The sequence below is a fragment of the Polypterus senegalus genome, chromosome 4, assembly GCF_016835505.1.
Source record: "Polypterus senegalus isolate Bchr_013 chromosome 4, ASM1683550v1, whole genome shotgun sequence".
Lineage (NCBI taxonomy): Eukaryota > Metazoa > Chordata > Cladistia > Polypteriformes > Polypteridae > Polypterus > Polypterus senegalus.
Window position 1 is genome coordinate 182,529,369 of NC_053157.1, and position 19,155 is coordinate 182,548,523.

General features: G+C 38.9%; 1 protein-coding gene across 1 annotated transcript in view; it reads left to right on the forward strand.

Annotated features, from left to right (window-relative positions):
- Positions 1 to 13,807: 13,807 nt before the first annotated feature.
- Positions 13,808 to 19,155, forward strand: part of si:dkey-21a6.5 (tumor necrosis factor receptor superfamily member 9) — a 39,447-nt gene continuing 34,099 nt past the window's right edge. Inside the window, exon 1 of the mRNA XM_039751740.1 lies at positions 13,808 to 14,010. Coding sequence (XP_039607674.1) covers positions 13,959 to 14,010 — 52 coding nt within the window. The 5' untranslated portion in view covers positions 13,808 to 13,958. The remainder of the gene's footprint in view (positions 14,011 to 19,155) is intronic.

Genomic DNA, 19,155 nt, shown 5'->3' on the forward strand with positions numbered 1-19,155 from the left:
TGGTATGTCTCTGTCATTCCAACAGATGGCGCATCACAAACATCAACACTGCTTTTACGCATCCTGCACTGTCTGGCATGTAACAGACAAATACATTGCATGTGTCATTCCAGCAGCTGGCAAATCAAAAATTGTTTGCAATAATGAATTTTATCAATGCAGATGTTTGTGATGTGCCAGGTGTAGGAATGCCATTCAATGCATTTTATTACAATATGCATTATAAAATACATTCCAATAGATGGTACACTTCAAACATTAAAGCCAAGGTCCACATTTACTTTGATTTCAACCTGTCTTATGCAGGTAGCACAGCTATTCTTATATATAAATGTCTACGTGTGGAAGTGTGTGTGTGTGTCTGTCCAGCCCAGAAGTGAGAGGTGGAGTAAGGGCTCCGCCACCGAGGAAACAGATCACTCAGTTAGCTGCTAATAGCACAAGCGAGGCAAGCACGTCAGCAAAGCGAATCCTCCTAGGAAAGAGACGCCCAGAGTAGTTCCTCCTCTACATTTCGTTTTTTTTTTCTTCTGACAATTCCAATAGTTTCTAGGACCCCGGGCTTTTTACAGCACAGGCTTACACAGCTAGTATTTCATAATATGTTATCCAAATCAATTTTTTATATCAAAAATTGAACAATGTTTTATTTAAATGAACACATGTACATACATGTTGTACCTCACTATGTAGTTTAGCACCAGAGAGTGGGGACCTGCTGCATTTTGGTCAAACATGCAAGTAAGAATTTCACAGTGCTCTGCATATGTGATAAGATACAGTTCAGCGATGGTACCACAGCTGTAATTCAATATTGTCTTTAACTATGCTTTAGATGAAAATACCTCCTGGATATTTAAACTCCCAAATTATAAGGGTCTTGACCTTCACATTGGTTTTGGCAGAATGTGTGCCAGGAAATAAAATATTTTACTCTCCAAAGATCGTGCATACAGCAGAACAAGTGAGGTTGTCATAATTATTCAGAGTCTTTTTTCCATTTTAGGCATGTTTGATGAATTAATGGCATTGCATTTTAATGTAAATAAATTTTTAGTTTTTGAAAACAATAGAAATACATTACCATAATATTTTAATATATTAAGAGTATATGTATTTTTTTTCTACATTATTTATTGGCGATTCTAAATTGTCCCTAGTGTGTGGTTGGTTGCGGTAGGCTGGCGCCTTGCCCGGGGTTTGTTTCCTGCCTTGCGCCCTGTGTTGGCTGGAATTGGCTCCAGCAGACCCCTGTGACCCTGTAGTTAGGATATAGCGGGTTGGCTAATAGATGGATGGATTTATTAACTTACTGTGACGATTCATGTCATCCTAAACTACTTGATTTCTAGCTTTGTAATTTTTATTATAGCCTATTACCTTTGAACTATTTTAAAACTCTTGTAATTGTGATGTTTTGAAAATTTTGCATCTCATCAGCAACAAAGCTTTTATGTGTTGAACGATGGAAAGGTTTCATGGAGTATCCCTGTCCATTTGTTGAGTGGTGGCAACATGTTTAGGAGCACTAACAAGGTCAGCCACTCCTCGTCAACTTGTCCCAAATGCTTGTCCCAGCCAGTCGAAAGACTCCATCCCTGCAGTGTGTGGATCTTCACCCAGTGGGCCATTTCTGGTACACCTCTCAAGGGAGGCACCCAGTGAATATACTAAGTGAGGATCAGGATGTAGACCGACTGGAAAATGAATGTTTCAACAGAGGATTTATTTCTACAGTCTGATGAGGCCAAAAATTGGATTGTCATTCCACATACTCTCCCAAGTCTTGAATGCTCCTTAAATATTATGCTGACAGAAATCAAGAATGGGAGAACACTTTTGGTAAAGTCCCTCACTCAGCATCAAGCACACTCTTGCTCAGTATATGCAGGGACCAAACTGGACTGGTCTGACAACACAGTGGCACTGTGTAAGAAGGGCCAGAGCAGACTGTAGTTGACAAGTAGGCTCGGGTCTTTTGATGTGTGCAGCAAGCTGCTGGAAATGTTCTACCAGTCCACAGAAGCCAGTGTGGTGTTCTAAGCTGCAGTCTCTTGGGGAAGCAACCTGAGCAAAAAGAAGTACAATGCCTGAACAAACTTATTATGAAAGCCTGCTCCATCACAGGATTAAGAAAAGTGGATGGCATCATGAAAAATTCCCTCCAGGAGGCGCGGTCTTGGACCACTTTTAGCCATAGGCTTATTCCACCATGGTGTGTTTAAAAAGGCCCTCTGGGATTCTTTTCTGCCCACTTCTATCAGGCAATTCAATGCTTCCTCTTTAAAGTAATTTTGAAAGCACAATATACATTTTTATTACTTTATTTACTTATTTATTGACGAGTTGATTGAATGATTGCCTGCATTATCTGTCCTGTGAATTTGTATTTTTGTTTTTTTATGTTCTATTGCTGTATTTATCTGAGTTTCCCCTTGGGAAGTCCAGAGCAGTAGAGGTGTATTGTCTGCACAGGTTAAATCGACTGTTCCTAATTCTTACAAGGATAGAAAAGTAGGACAGTTGTTGAGTTTAACAATTTCTAGATTTATCAGGTCTGTCTCATTGTTACATGTGCTGCTAGAGTTTCATCTTGGCATGCTGACGTTTCATATTTTATCACAGCTTGTATTAGGCATAGATTGGCTAGTCTGTGTAGTAATATTTAATGATGAAAACACAGTGCTCAAGCTATGGATTTGTTAGTCTGAACACATGAAATGCAGGAGGATCAAAAGGTTAAAGGAAGCACTTTTGGTTTTGGATGCTTTTTTCACACAATGCACTTTTTGACACATTGGATAAAACAAAATAAACTGAAGTGTGTTTGTTAACTAAGATCAGATTGGTCTAGTTTTTGGTCCAGATGATTGTAAATTATGTAAAACCATAAAACTGCGCTAACGTTTTCACATGACAGCAAGACATTAAATGCTAGTTAAAGAAAGTGGCTGTTTTACTGCAGGTTGTGCAGCACACTGAGACCGGGCCAAAAACAGTTTATTCATTTTTTGCTGAAGCTGAAAACAGGTGTTTAGTAGTGAAAACTAAAGCACTAACTATGCGTTTGTTAAATCCTGAAAGGGATTATATATCGACAAACAACAGACTTCACGTAGAACTGATAGAGGGAGTGCTCAATTGTTGATGTAACGATTATCAATAATGTACTAATGGAGTCATTGTAATGCTTGGCCCGCTTATATTCAAGAAAACAGCTTTCTGTGGAGGTTAACCTCTTCAAGTGACACCATCACTGAATGTACAGAGCCTACACTTCATGAAGATTGTTGCCGACTGCTTTGTCAGTCAGGTGTTAGCACAAGACTAGTGGTGCATGACATCCAAGGCCATAAACTTCTGTGTCCGAGATAACTCTGGGATTACAGCCATAACTGGGAGTCATCTGTAAATCCTTTCCAGGAATCGAGACATACGCAGTCCAAGTCACGCGGGGTGTTTCCTGTCGTACCTCTATACAGGTGCATCTCAATAAATTAAAATATCATCGAAACGTTAATTTGTTTCAGTGATTCAATTCAAAAAGTGAAACTCCTATATTATATAGATTCATTACACACAGAATGATATATTTCAAGTGTTTTATTTCTTTCATTTTGCTGATTATAGCTCATTGCTAATGAAAACCCAAAATTCACTATCTCAGAAAATTAGAATATTGTGAAAAAGTTCAATATTGTAAACTCATGGTGTGACACTCCACTCAGCTAATTAACCCAAAACACCTACAAAGGTCTCCTGAGCCTTTAAATGGTCTCTCAGTCTGGTTCAGTAGGCCACACAATCATGGAGAATACTACTGACTTGACAGTTGTCGAGAAGCCATTGACACCCTCCACAAGGAGGGTAAGCCACAAAAGGTCATTTGTTAAAGAAGCTGGCTGTTCACAGAGTGCTGTATCCAAGCATATTAATGGAAGGTTGAGTGGAAAGAGAAAAAGTGGACAAGCAACAGGGATAACCACAGCCTTGAGAGGATTGTGACGCACAGCCCATTCAAGAATTTGGGGGAGATTCACAAGGAGTGGACTGTGGCTGGAGTCAGTGCTTCAAGAGCCACCACACCGACGTATCTAGGACACGGGCTACAACTGTCGCATTCCTTGTGTCACACCACTCCTCAACCAGAGACAACATCAGTAGTGTCTTACCTGGGCTAAGGAGAAAACCGACTGGACTGTTGTCCAGTGGCCCAAAGTCCAATTTTCAGATGAAAGTAAATTTTGCATTTCATTTGGAAATCAAGGTCCCAGAGTCTGGAGGAAGAGTGGAGAGGCACAGAATCCTTGAGGTCCAGTGCGATGTTTCCACAGTCAGAGATGATTTGGGGAGCCGTGTCATCTGCTGGTGTTGGTCCACTGTGTTTTATCAAGTCCAAAATCAGCGCTGATGTCTACCAGGAAATTTTAGAGCACTTCTTGTTCCCTCTGCTGACAGGCTTTATGGAGATGCTGATTTCATTTTCCAGCAGGACTTGGCACCTGCCCACACTGACAAAAGTACCAATGTCTGGTTTAATGACCATGGTATCACTGTGCTTGATTGGCCAGCAAGTTCACCTGACCTAAAATGGGGTATTGTCAAGAGGAAGAAGAGAGACACCAGACCCAACAATGCAGATGAGCTGAAGGCCTCTATCAAAGCATCCTGGGCTTCCATAACACCTCAGCAGTGCCACAGGCTGATCGACACGATGCCATGCCACGCCACATTGATGCAGTAATTCATGCAAAAGGAGCCCCGACCAAGTATTGAGTGCGTACATGGACATACTTTTCAGTAGGCCAACATTTTTGTATTAAAAATCTTTTTTTATTGGTCTTACGTAATATTCAAATTTTCTGAGATACTGAATTTTGGTTTTCATGAGCTATAAGCCATAATCAGCAAAATGAAAAGAAATAAATTCTTGAAATATATCACTATGTGTGTAATAAATCTTTATAATATATGAGTTTCACTTTCTGAATTGAATTACTGGAATAAATTAACTTTTCAATGAAATTCTAATGCACCTGTATAAGGCTGTAAGTTATTTGGATTCATCATTCGTTGTCCACATCATAATCTGTGAGATGGATAAAGGAATGAGAAGATCTGAGCTGATGTTGGTGGTGTTCTCTGAAGTTCTCTCTGTACTACAAGTTACACGAGATCAGAATATTAAACAAATTTCCAATGAGGATTAAAAAATAATGAGAGTAACGTGTTGGTTAATGGAGCATCAGGGTGCTTTTTGGAAGAGTTTATGGCTGTATCATGGCGAGCACAGTAATGGGAGGGCAAGGAGTGCAGGGCAGGATGGATTTAACGCAATTGAGCAAAACCAGAAGAATGATAACAAAATAAAATATTCAGCAGGAGAAAAGCAAAGCTTAGAATCAGTTATACACTTAAAAGCTGCTGATTTTAAAGTCAGAGGTATTTAAATAATTAGAGGATGTTTATAGCTTAATATAACTGAATGTTTCACTTTTTATCTTTCCAGTTTGGGGGGAGGGGGGTCACTCACCCCAACTCAACAAAACAGGAACCAAATATTGTGGAATTTACAGAAAGTGTTGAAAACAAAGTGCTTATAAGTTTCTGAATGCATATTCCTGTTTGAGGTTATGGAACACATGCTTTAATATGACCATACGAGTGGTTAACTTACAAAACTGAAAAGCTGCTGACAGCAGGGAAAGTCTTAATTATGAGTTCTCATCACTGCTGAAATGTACAGGTGTTTTACTGGACATCCATGTTTTTTTTTATGTTGGAACTCTTGAACATGTCCAAAATCAGAATTCTGATCGTTCATCCATTTAAACCAAATGATTCTTGCGAGAATCCTAGGAGCCCATTCTGGTGCAAGAGAAGAACTGAACTAGGGTGGTGTGTGCAGTAAATGCGTTACATTGAAGTCTAACTCAGAGCCACTCTTGAGTGGCTGAAGTGGGAGAAAACCCAGCCTAGGAAGCACATACACACGTCTCGCAGGCTTGGATTAGGCTGCATGGTAACTGTGCTACTCGAGTTCTTATCTTAAAAGTGGAAACTAGGAAATCGGAGAGTTGTTTATGAAGGTAGCATCTTATTGTCCTGAATTACAGGAACCTTTCTATTTAATGATCACATAAGTCTCTTTTTCCATTCTTGACAATTATCCTTTCATTTGGTTTGGCAGCAAAAAAAAAAAGTGTTGGTATGTACCTCGTGATTGCCTTGATTCCTGGGCACATTACTAGGCTGATCAGACATCTTGATTTTTAACTTGATGAATTACTGGAATGTGGCAAGCTATCCAGGTTTTCACTGCAAACCCCTTCTGTTTTTTTTTTATTTCAGGAAACACAAGTTCAATGCCATTGTCGATCAAAGAAGGGTGCGTTCAGTTTCTCTCCTAATCTGACAACTATGGACACATATTGCTTATTGATGTTCATTTACCAATGAAGCAAAACCAACACGTTTCCCTCTAGCAGTCATTTGTGTGGTCTGTTTTTACCTCATAGACACGTATGATACCCATCAAGGCTCTGGGTTACAAAAATAAGTGGACTTGTTTAATAAAATATGGTTGAGTATAGAATGAAATACTAGAAACACTGAAGTACTTTGGATTAGGAATAAGTCTCAGTTGGCTAGGATGATTATTTTTCATTATCCCTGTTTCTCATTCCTGCTATACAGTAGTTAGAAATCTGGATGTTACATTTGATTCCTCTCTGTCATTTGTTCCATATATTAATAACTTACTAAAAACCTCATTTTATCATTTAAGGAATTTAGCCCGCCTTCGACCATCTTTGATCTTGACAGATGCTGAAAGTTTATTACGTTTAGGCTAGACTACTGTAATGCCTTATTGTGTGGTCTTCCAAAATCTGTTCTTAGCAAACTTTAGGACGTTCAGAACTCTCCTGCTAGAGTTCTAACTTACACCAAAGCCTGGGAACACATCACGGCAACTTTTAGAGAATTACATTGGCTCCCAATTGAATCTCATGTTCATTACAAAATACTTCTGTTAATTTACAGCGCTGACATTGTGAAGTGCATTTCCTCTGAAGGTTAGAGAAGTCAAGTCACAACCAGCTTTTCAGAGTAGACTTAAAACTTATCAGTTTACTAAATCCTTTGTATAATTCTGTTGTGTTATCCTTTACTGGTACCGGCTATTGCAAAAGCTCACACACCTGTAAGCTTCAGTTGAGCCCTCAGCATCACTTAAAGTGTACGGTCAGAAGACCTAAAAGTTGGAAAAATAGGAACATGCTAATTCATTTAGGCACTTAAAAAGAATAACACCTTAAAATCAACTGTATAATAATAATAATTCTTTGCATTTATATAGCGCTTTTCTCACTACTCAAAGCCCTCAGCAATTGCAGGTTAAGGGCCTTGCTGAAGGGCCCAACAGAGCCGAGTCCCTTTTGGCATTTACGGGATTCGAACCGGCAACCTTCCGATTGCCAGTGCAGACCCCTAGCCTCAAAGCCACCACTCCACCCATATAATAGACTGGAAGCCAATAAGGGGAGGCTAGTACAGGAGAAATATGGCCACACTTACATGTGTCCATCAGAAGTCTTTTAACAGTAGTGTTTTGGACCAGTTGTTAGGTCTAATAACCATCCTTAATTTCCCAGACAAATCCTCATTTTTAACGCTCCATGAACTGTCCAGGAGGAATTTTCAAAATTTTGAAAATGTCTGGAATTTTGGCTCCTAAAATTTGAAAACCTGCATATCCTTATCGTTGGTAAAAATTGAAATGTACACCAATAAGCATTTGCGGAAGTAGTGCGCATACTTTTTTCCCCCATAATTTTCACTTCCATTCCGGCAGTAAACAACATAGATATTGACAAGAATAGTTCATATCTGTCCAGTTTGGCTTTTTCACTTCATCTTTTGAATTCAGCTTTATCTTCTTGGTGATCAGCCAGTTCATTATAAGTGTTTCTCCTTTCCTTAATTATTTGTAATCCTAATTCACCGAAACTAAGTGAATTTATTCAAAATCAAAATTACAATTTCACGGTTTCTATGTGAGATCTTATTTTCAGTTCTTCTTTAAGCAGTTTGGTTAAACAGGAAATTTAAATCATCCACGTATAGTCCGTAGTATTTTAGTGCGAGTAAGTACTGCTTTGTGATATTTTAATGGAAAATATTGTTATTAACACCCATTTTTCCAAAATGGATTTATAATTGTAAATGAATGAGTCAACTATTAAAGTTTCAGTTAATTTAAAAAAAATCACACAATTATTCTGTCATATAAATGCAATATATTTTTCGTTATCAGTTGATCAAGTAATAAGTGCACTTCTTCAAGTAATTTTATAATATTTCATAATTCTTTCATTTACATAAATTTAGGAATACCCATTATGCTGAAAAGAAAGTGCAAGTTCACAGACTACTTGAACAACAAATCTCTTTGTTTTCAAAGGAGCAGAACAGATTTAATTAAGGGGTTAATGCTCACAAGATTCAATTTCAGTAGCATGCTGTGTAAAGATTTCTATTCATATTTATCCAAGGACCCAGATTTAGGGAGAAAAATACCTTCAGTAGAAAAATATAAAAGAATGTAGATAAACTAAATTGAAAAGAGTAAAATTAGTTTTATTTTATTAGAAGTGAATTTACCATATTTCTTACAGGTTTACAACAGTTAAGCTATCCAAATAAGAATGGAAGGAATTGTCTGTCTGTTTAAGAGGCTTGACATATTCAAAATATCCAGTGGGTTATTAGTTTTCCAGTGACTGTAACTGTGGTCATTGTACCATAATTATTGTGATAAACTGTTACTAATGGTTTATATCATTAAAAAAAAAAACCATAAGACAACATAAAGGTGTATGATGACATCATAGGGAAGGCATCCTCAAAAGTCCTCATTTCCAGAGAAAGAGAGTTGGCAGCCCTACCAATTGTAAGCAAGAAAAAGACTGCTGGGTAACTTGTAACCCCAGTATATAATGAGTTACAGTAGTCCAATTGCTCAGAAATAAAGACTTGACAAACCTATTCAAGATCAGCAATGGAAAAAGGGCTTCATCTTATCTGACACTCGCAGTTGGAAAAAGAGGCCTTAACAACAGAATGTACTGTATATGTTTGTCAGACTTTAGGTTACTATAAAATATCACACCAAAGTTCCGAGCACAGGGTTTATTTAATGTATAGGGCTAGTGAACCAAAATTACAATCAGAGGCAATGTGGAGGTCAGAGAGTCCAAACATCACAATCTCAATTTTCTTACAGAAAAATCATGAAAATGTATTGACATCTAAGATTTAATATCTTCTACACAGACCAAGAAGGACTTTGGGGAGCGACCGCGTTTCAGTGGTAAATAGATTTGACTGTCATTAGAATAACAGTGGAAGGAAACAGCATATTTTTTAAAGACAAAACCCCAAGGTGAGCATATATAATAAAATCATGAAAATAGCATTGTGGCCCAGAATGGACCCTTGAGGGATCCCACATGTGAGAGGATCAGAGGAGAAGAAGCCGCCCTCGGGGCATACAGAGAAACTCCTGCCTGTCAAATAGGACCTAAACCAGGCAAAGGCAGTAACTTGATGCTCAAGACAAGTAGTATGGATGTCATGGTCCGCTGTGCCAAATGCTGCAGTAAAGTTTACGAGCATAAGAATCTCTCAAATCACCTATTAATAAGAGGTCATTAAAGACCTTCTCTCTGAAAAGGTCTGGAGGTGGAAAAGAACAGCTTTCTCCAGGATCTTAAGAGAGAAATTGCAAGACCTTGCAGTCCTACCACCCTTTGAGCCAATAACCTTGTGTTACTCTGTAGACAATTCTAGATACGGCTTCCTGGGGCTTTCCCCTGAGCTCTCTCATGTACCTTTATCTTTTACCACTCTTTACAGAGTTAATTGGCCAGGTACTAATGATAGTTCCCAATATCTAATGCTGAGAAGGTGTTCCCTCCATGTACAGCATGCTAAAGTATACTTTTCTGATTTTTTGGCAACCGCCATGACTTCTTTTATTTAGTGCCCCTGAAATACTTCAGAGGCAAACCTTCAGTCTGAAGGTGAAATCAGTATTCCCCTGATAGCAGTTACTTCTCCCCGTCTTTCTGCTTGTAATATTGTTGCCCATCTAGCACTATGAGAGTCAGCCCTTCTATCCATTTACTTTGCAACACTATTTTAGGAGGATTTAGCAGGATTCAGTCTGAGATGGGGCACACATCCACAGCCTGGCTAATTTAGAGAGAAACACATTTTTCGGATATGGGAGAATGTGTGAAGTACCTGCCTAAAAAGTCCATGGAAATTTTGACTGGCCTCACTGTCAAACTGGTCTCCTTTAGCTAAACACTCTGCCACCCTGAACCTCCTCCTTCTTCTTTCGGCCGCTCCCATTTAGGGGTGCCACAGCAGATCATCTGTTTCCATATCTCCCTGCTCTCCTTCTTGCTCTGTCACACACACCACCGGCATATCCTCTCTCGCCACATCCATAAACCTTTTGTTAGGCCTTCTTCTTTTCCTCCTATCTGGCAGTTCTATCCTTAGCATCATTTTCCCAATATATTCATTATCTCTCCTCTGTACATGGCCAAACCAACACAATCTCACCTTTCTGGCTTTGTCTCCAAACCATCCAACCTGAGATGGCCATCTAATGTACTTGTTCCTAATCCTGTCGATCCTCATCACAGCAAATGCAAATCTTAACATCTATAGCTCTGCCACCTTAAGTTCTGTCTCATGTCTTTTTGTCATCCCTACCGTCTCCAACCCATATAACATAGATGGTCTCACTAACATCCTATAGACCTTCCCTTTCACTCTTGCTGGTACCTGTCTGCCAGGAATGATTCCTGACACTCTTCTCCACCCTGATTGCACTCTCTTCTTTACCACTCTTCCACACTCCCCATTACTCTGTACTGTTGATCCCATGTATTTAAACTCATGCACCTTTGCCAACTCTACTCTCAACATCCTCGCCATTCCTCTGATCTCCCTCTCATTTAGACACGTGTATTCTGTGTTGTTTCTAGTGACCTTCATTCCTCTCCTCTCTAGAGCATATCTCCACCTCCCCATGGTCTCCTTAACCTGCTCCATACTCTTGTTACAGATCACAATATCATCCACAAACATCCACGGGGCCTCCTGTCTGATCTTGTCTGTCAACCTGTCCATCACAATTGCAAATAAGAAAGGGCTCAGAGCCGATCCCTGATGTAATCCCACCTCCATGTTGAATGCATCCGTCACTCCTACCACAGACCTCACCACTGTCGCACTTTCCTTGTACATATCCTGTACAACTCTTACATACTTGTCTGCATTCCCAGCTTCCTCATACCACAACTCCTCTCTAGGCACCATGTCATATGCTTTCTCCAGGACCACAAGAACACAATGCAACTCCTATTAGCCTTCTCTATACTTCTTCATTGACAACTTCAGAGCAAACACTGCATCTGTGGAGCTCTTTCCCAGCATGAAGCCATACTACTGCTCACCTCCCTTCTTAACTTAGCTTCCACTACTTTTTCCCATAACTTCATCCATCCATCATCCAACCCACTATATCCTAACTACAGGGTCACGGGGTCTGCTGGAGCCAATCCCAGTGAACACAGGGCGCAAGGAGGGAAACAAACCCCGGGCAGGGCGCCAGCCCATAACTTCATGCTGTGGCTAATTAACCTTATTCCTCTGTAGTTACCACAGTTATGCACATCATCCTTATTCTTAAAAATCTGTACCAATACACTTCTTCTCCATTCCTTAGGCATCCTGTCACTTTCCAAGATTGCATTATATAATCTTGTTAAAAACTCCACCATCATCTCTCCTAAACACACATGGTCATCTGTACCAACAGCCTTTCCATTCTTCATCATCTTCAAAGCTGTCCTTGCTTCCTCTTTGTCTGTCTGTTGCATTTCCTAATTCACTATCTCCACATCATCCAACTTTCTCTCTCTTTCATTCTCTTCATTCATCAGCCTCTCAAAGTACTCTTTCCATCTGCTCAACACACTTTCCTTGCTTGTGAGTATGTTTCCATCTTTTTCCTTTGTCACCCTAACCTGCTGCTCATCTTTCCCAGTTCAGTCCCCTGTCTAGCCAGTTGGTACAGGTCCTTTCTCCCTCCTCAGTGTCCAACCTCTCTTACAGCTCATCATATGCCTTTTCTTTAGCCTTTGTCACCTCTCTCTTCACCTTATGCCTTATCTCTTTGTACTCCTGTATACTTTCTTCCATCACTCTGACTATCCCACGTCTTTGCCAACCTCTTCCTATGTATATTCTCCTGTACTTCCTCATTCTACCACCAGGTTTCTTTGTTCTCCTTCCTCTGTCCAGATGTCACACCAAGCACCATACTAGCTGTCTCCCTTATCACTTCTACTGTAGTTGCCCAGCTATTTGGTAACTCTTCACTGCCACCTAATGCCCTTCTTACCTCCTCTTTCAACTAAATCTTGCAGTCTTTCTTTTTCAACTTCCTCCTTTTGATCCTTGACTCTTCCCTAACTCTCCTCCTTTTCTTGATATCCATCATCATCCTACAGACCTCCATCATATGCTGCCTAACTACGCTGCCACCACTTTGCAGTCTCCAAATTCCTTCAGACTGACCCTTTATGCATAGGGTATAATCAACCTGTGTGCATCTTCCTCCATTCTTGCATGTCACCCTGTGTTCCACCCTCTTCTTAAAATATGTATTCACCACAGCCATGTCCATCTGGCTGGGTTACTCTGCCACCCTGAACCACTCTGTTGAAATACATTTTGAAGCTGAATATCTGGCTGGAGAAAATAGCTTAGCTGTTACACTCTGTCTTGAAGTGCTACTCTGAAAGGCATTCCTTTTGTTCATTTAAAAAATAGACACCGTTAATTTATTTTTGTTTGTAAAAATGTATGCCGTCAGGTCATCAAATACAAACCAAACCATATCCTTTTCTGAAACTGCAAAAAAACAGCGGCGCTCATGATGTACTGTAATGACTTTGTATCATTGTCTTCTTCACCAACAATTGACAGATGCGCAAGGAAAAGAATGGGATTTATGCTAATATTACCCAACCGGGTGTGTTTGTGCTCCTCTCTTGCGACCCCGTCCACGTGTAACTCCGCCTCCTTCCGTGTTGAACTCTTTTTTTCGACAGAGTTTAGCAACGCCCTAGCATTTTATAGACTATTTAGTCATCTTTGTGCCCTGATAAATAACTAAACACTGTAGAAGCATTTAAACAAATTCTCAAATCCTAGCAAACCATTCGTTGCAATTTCTCACGGAAACGTTTCAGAAATAGAAACTAAAAGAATGTATAGAACACATAACTTTGAAAAAAAATCAATGCCTCTTCATTACGGCGTTACAGATTTTCAAAAATCAAACATTTTCGTAACACTAAAGTTAATTACATATTAAATAGATGGCCCAGAATAATTCATCCTTCAGTTAACAGTAAACACAGCACAAGTCTGACTGCGAACAACACACAACACATAAATACATTTAAGGTTTTTTTTTTTTAACTATCCATGCAACCCTTCTCTGAGTCCACTAATCCAAATGGAGGGCGCAAGGAGGATCAATCCCAGGACGTACAGTACATATCGCTGACTCTTTCAAATTTTAAGTTATATCGCACCTCAAAAATGATCAAGCAAACTCGAGTTTGCATAGGCTTAAACACATATGGCTTGCGATCGCCCACACTTGCCCGTGCCTTCGTCTTTTTTTTTTTATTCCTACCCTGTCAGGTGATGGAAACCACTATACCACGCGCTCTCGGTTTGCGCAGGCGCATTCCTCCGGAGTCCCTGCACTGTTAGAGCGCCGCTTCTTTTAGCTCGTCAAACTGGTTGCACTACGTATAGTAGTCGTCTTTTCGTTTCAAAACCTCTTTTGAAATACTTCAACAATGTCACGGTATCACGAGACTTGTTCAGTAGTTTTTGTCCTTTGCTTACTTGGTAAGTACATTTTGGTTTTGTTTTATCTTTCCTCTCTAGCTTTACAGCGGCTATTTGCTAAAAGCAGTCTTTCTAAAATCATTTTCAGTGACGCTTTTAAAGAACAGCCGTTCAGTGTTTGTTAAAGGGTTGTCTTGCAATAAGTGCCGCTAATCTGCTTGCGCGCACCCTGTCCTGTGACCGGCATGAGTTTTGGATTTAGAAAATGAAATCTGTATTGCTCAGCTGTATGGGAGTGTAGTGGCTGCGCTGCCGCTATGCGAGCCCGGCGTACTGGGTTTAGTTTCTGCGTTCGGTCTACATCTGTATCGACTTTACAGGTTCTCTCCGTGGGCAGGTGGTATTTCTCCTGTTCATCTCAAAAGAAAAGTGTTTGTGCTAAACTGACCCATTGAGACTGTGTGCGAGACTTGGTGAGGTCGGAGGCTTCTTCCTTCATTGCGCCCAGTTGCTGCCGGATTGGGCTCCGGCTAGGCGGGTTTGGTCATTTTTATGTTTCCGTCGTGTGCCTAGCGTTTGACGTTCATTATGTACCAATGTTTAGTGGGCAGAGTCATGCAAATATATCTCTAAATTTTAATGGTATAAATTGAGTTCACCAGGATGATTCTTTACGTTTTGCTGTACCCATTGTACCAATTTTGTCACGAAAAGGGAACTTTATTACGTTCGATTTTAGTCAGCAGTATACAAATTACAATTCAGTGTTTCATTGTTCCTACATCTGTTGTATTATATCACTTCGCCTTTTTCCTGGTGCAATTCTTGTTTATGGTTTTGTTGACGGGGACATTTTAGATTGTCGGTGCCAGTTAAGGCAAAGTACATGAATTCCTAGAGTTTATGCAGTACCTTAGAAGTTAATTTTATATCGATACAGAGCCTAATACTAACGGATCAAGGGTTATCTTGAACAGTTTGACTTTCACTGTTGAGCCTTCTGAAAACCTGACGGTACCAACACGGCATGAAATTTACACGTGTGGCAAAACCAATAAAAGTGAACGCTTTGAAATAGAAAGATCTAGTGACATCACTTCGTATGCAGTGGAACTGAAGCGACTTTTCAATGTGCCACCTCTGTGCTAACTAACATGCTCACGGTAAACAAAACGACGACTGAGTGGCATTTTTTTTTTTTTTTCCTTCTCTTAACAGATCTTTATTCATTTCAACAAATATATATTTATGAAACAGTGTTCAGAATAATCTGGCACAGAAAAACGTAACATGTATTTTTTCCTAAAGTTGCCCTATCATCAGAATGTGCCTGAAGAATATACCTTAATGGGCATAAATTCAAAAACAAAATGAAAAGACTTAGCACATGGAACTTGGAATAGCACAGATTGTTTTTTGGCATAGTAGGTAACTCTGTGGTACAAAGTAGAATAAAGTACTGAGGGAAATTAAACCATTAGAATCGTCAAATCGTTACTTTAACCAAGGAACTGGTTATTGACTTTGCTGTACCAAAGAGCCATTGTGTCTGGTCACTATTCAAGGAGTGCCCCCCACAACCCCCCATATCAATGACAGGCTTGACTAGTCTCATAACACAGAAGAACTATATAAGAAATGGCAGAGCAGACTCTTTCCTTAAGAGGCTGCACTGCTTTAATGTGGGTAATGGTATCCTTTACATATTTTACTGTTCAATGATGGCTAGTGTGACTTTTTTTCCCCCCAACGCTGTGGTTGGCTGGGCTGGTAACATCACTTCAAGAGAGGCCAACTGAACAAACAAGCTGTTTGAAAAGGCACATTTAGGGATGGGATGCACTGTAAATCTCCTGGAAGTAGTAGGAAAGGAGAGAATGAATGCAAAACTGATGGCCATTATGAACAATGTAGCATATCTTCTCTATTACACACTCACACTGAGTACTTTTAGGCAACAGATTTGGCAGAAGTGTGTCCAGAAACACTGCTGGGCTCCTTTATACCAACATCAGTACACCTCTTTGTTGCCTCACTGTGATAGCCAAGTCCAAAGTGTGTTTGTGAAAATATATATATATATATATATATATATATATATATATATATATATATATATATACAGTACAGGCCAAAAATTTGGACACATGTCCTCATTCAATGTGTTTTCTTTATTTTCATGAGCATTTACAGCACTCCATCACTCTCCTTCTTGGTCAAATAGTCCTTACACAGCCTGGAGGTGTGTTTGGGGTCATTGTCCTGTTGGAAAATAAATGATCGTCCAACTAACCTGACTTCTGACAACACAACTGCTGGTCCCAACCCCATTGATAAAGCAAGAAATTCCACTAAATAACCCTGATAAGGCACACCTGTGAAGTGAAAACCATTTCAGGTGACTACCTGTTGAAGCTCATCGAGAGAATGCCAAGAGTGTGCAAAGCAGTAATCAGAGCAAAGGGTGGCTGTTTTGAAGAAACTAGAATATAAAACATGTTTTCAGTTATTTCACCTTTTTTGTTAAGTACATAACTCCACATGTGTTCATTCATAGTTTTGATGCCTTCAGTGAGAATCTACCAATGTAAATGGTCTTGAAAATAAAGAAAACACATTGAATGAGGTAGGTGTGTCCAAACATTTGGCCTGTACTGTATGTATACACACACACAAGAAGGGTGAGTCAAAATTATGTTAACACTAATGGTACTGCTATGTACATACTTATATACAGTTTTTGTGGACAATTTATGTGCCACGTGTGGTACATGTGTTGAAAATGATGGAGAACAGGTTGAGACATTCCTGTAAATCTTCCTGCACATATAAAGTATGCTTTGTGAATAAATTGTTTCCGCTATTCAAATGTTAACATAATTGACCCACCCTGTGTGTGATTATATGTGCGAGTGTGTTTTTTTATATATATATATATATATATATATATAACACACACACACACAAAAAGTGGTTTGTAGCTTGTCATAATATACACTAATATGTATTTGAGATTATAAAAAAAAAAATTCTCTCCCCATGGACAAATAAAGTACTATCTCTGGGTGAGCTGGATTTCGTGTACTATTGAAGTTCAGCAGTCTGTTGTAATTTTAAATAAAAATTTTCATAGTTTGTCCCTAATAGCGGTACCAATTCTTTATAACAATGACTTCTACTGTTTTAAAACTTGCTTTTCTGTATGTTTTTTTTTTTTTTAACAAACTTCCCATTTAATGCATAATTTTTTAATCGTGCATCTTCATATAATCATACATGTTGCATGTAACAACTCACATTAAACTTAGTGCAGGTATGACACAATACAGTTTCACTTTAAGGAATGCCTTATATTTGTGCAGATCCATCCATGCTAAACCTTTAGAAATGCAGCCTTTGATTGGTGTAGACCATGCGATTGCAATGTTTGTGGCATAAAAGTTGTAAAAGAAAACTGTTTTAAGTGCAATATTTGTTTTCTTTTTGTTACAACTATGTTGGAATTCTTATTTATACTGATTTTTTTCATGCCCATATCAACTGCACTTTTTCTGTTTTTTGCTGACCATAGGGTTTTGAGCTAAATGTGCAGAATATTATTTCACATATATATTCTCCAAATCAACATAGACTACTGTGTTACAGAGGGTGGCTCAGTCTCTTCCAGCATGTGTTGGTGGAAGGCATGAATATGATGTGAATGGATGTTAGTCTTTCACATGACATACTGTCTCACAGCCAATATAGACTTTATAATAAACACTGAATGAGCATTATTCACGGAGAGCAAGAAAATTTAAGAATGCTTAATGTGCTGTTTAGAAGAAAACTTGAATAAACCTTTCTTTCTGAGGGAGTCCTCTGAAGAGTATTTATTTTTACAGTGGTGAATAAACCTTTTTCAGCATTGTTTTTGTGTGTCTGAACATTTCTAAGTGGGAAAGCTTATGGAAAAGTGAATGGTATGCTATTACAACTTCCCTAGAAAGACAAGGTGCTTTTCTTGTTTTGCAGCTAAATGGGCTTGATGCCCTGTTCTGCAATGGGGAATATACAGCATGTTGAAAGCTCCTGGGACATTCCCATATCACGTACTTTTTGTGACAGGTAGTTTCTACAATTCTCTTACCATGAAGGACTCGCTTAAAACTCAAAAAATGCTTCAGTTTAGTTTAAACTATGCCTTCTCATTCTAGTAAGGCCTGGAAATATAACCTGCATAAAACCTTTCCCTAAAACTCCTAAGCAGGCACCCACAAGAATGTTTTGATAAAGGATTAAAAAACAAATCAAAAATGAAATGCCTCGAAAAAGTTTTTTCAAGAGGCAAGCCGAAAGCTAACAATACTAACTTCACAATCCTGTAATCAAAATCCAGACGCAAGAAAAGAAATTTAAAGTAAGAAATAAAAAAAATAAAAATTCCAAAACTGAGAGCTATGCAACTAGGACCACTCAAGTCTTTAGTAGTATGTATGTATGTATGTATGTATGTGTGTGTGTGTATGTATATGTGTGTGTATATATATATACTGTATATATGTGCAAGTAAAGGCTAGGAGAGGTTGCCAAAATTGCAATTACACCTCATGAAGCAACCAGAAAACTTCATTATTTACACTTTTAACAGTTTATGGAATCAAGGGATAGGCTCAGAAATAATAAAAAAAAAATGATAAAACAAATACCTAATTATAGATGTTTTGAGAGTATGATGTAACTGAAGTTTCAGTCAGCATTACAAGTTTAAATGACTATTATGTGAATGTGAGAGTTGAAATAAATAGCTAGAGGCTTCACACAATTCCTCTGATTGTAATGGTTATGCTTATAGTTTTTGGTCCAACCAAGCATCCATTTTATGAGAAACATATCCAGTTACGGTAAAGATTGTCGGATTTGGGTGCCTGTCCTGGCTGCATTAGGCGTGAGGCAGGCACTGCTATACATAGTGTCACCCAACATGTGTCTGTCTACAACTGTGATGAAATGAGCTGCTCATTATGTTCACTACAAAATTACATTTATTTTGAGTTTCAAAGCATCCACATTGCTCTGACAGTTGTGTGGCTCAGCTTATAAAGCTTCAAAGGCACATTCCTAGCCATATGTCGTGCAATGCATTAACGGAAGGTTATAATCTTGGCGTTAGTGGTGATACTTAAACTAATTACTTATTTGCTGAATTAGAATCTGCAAGCATTG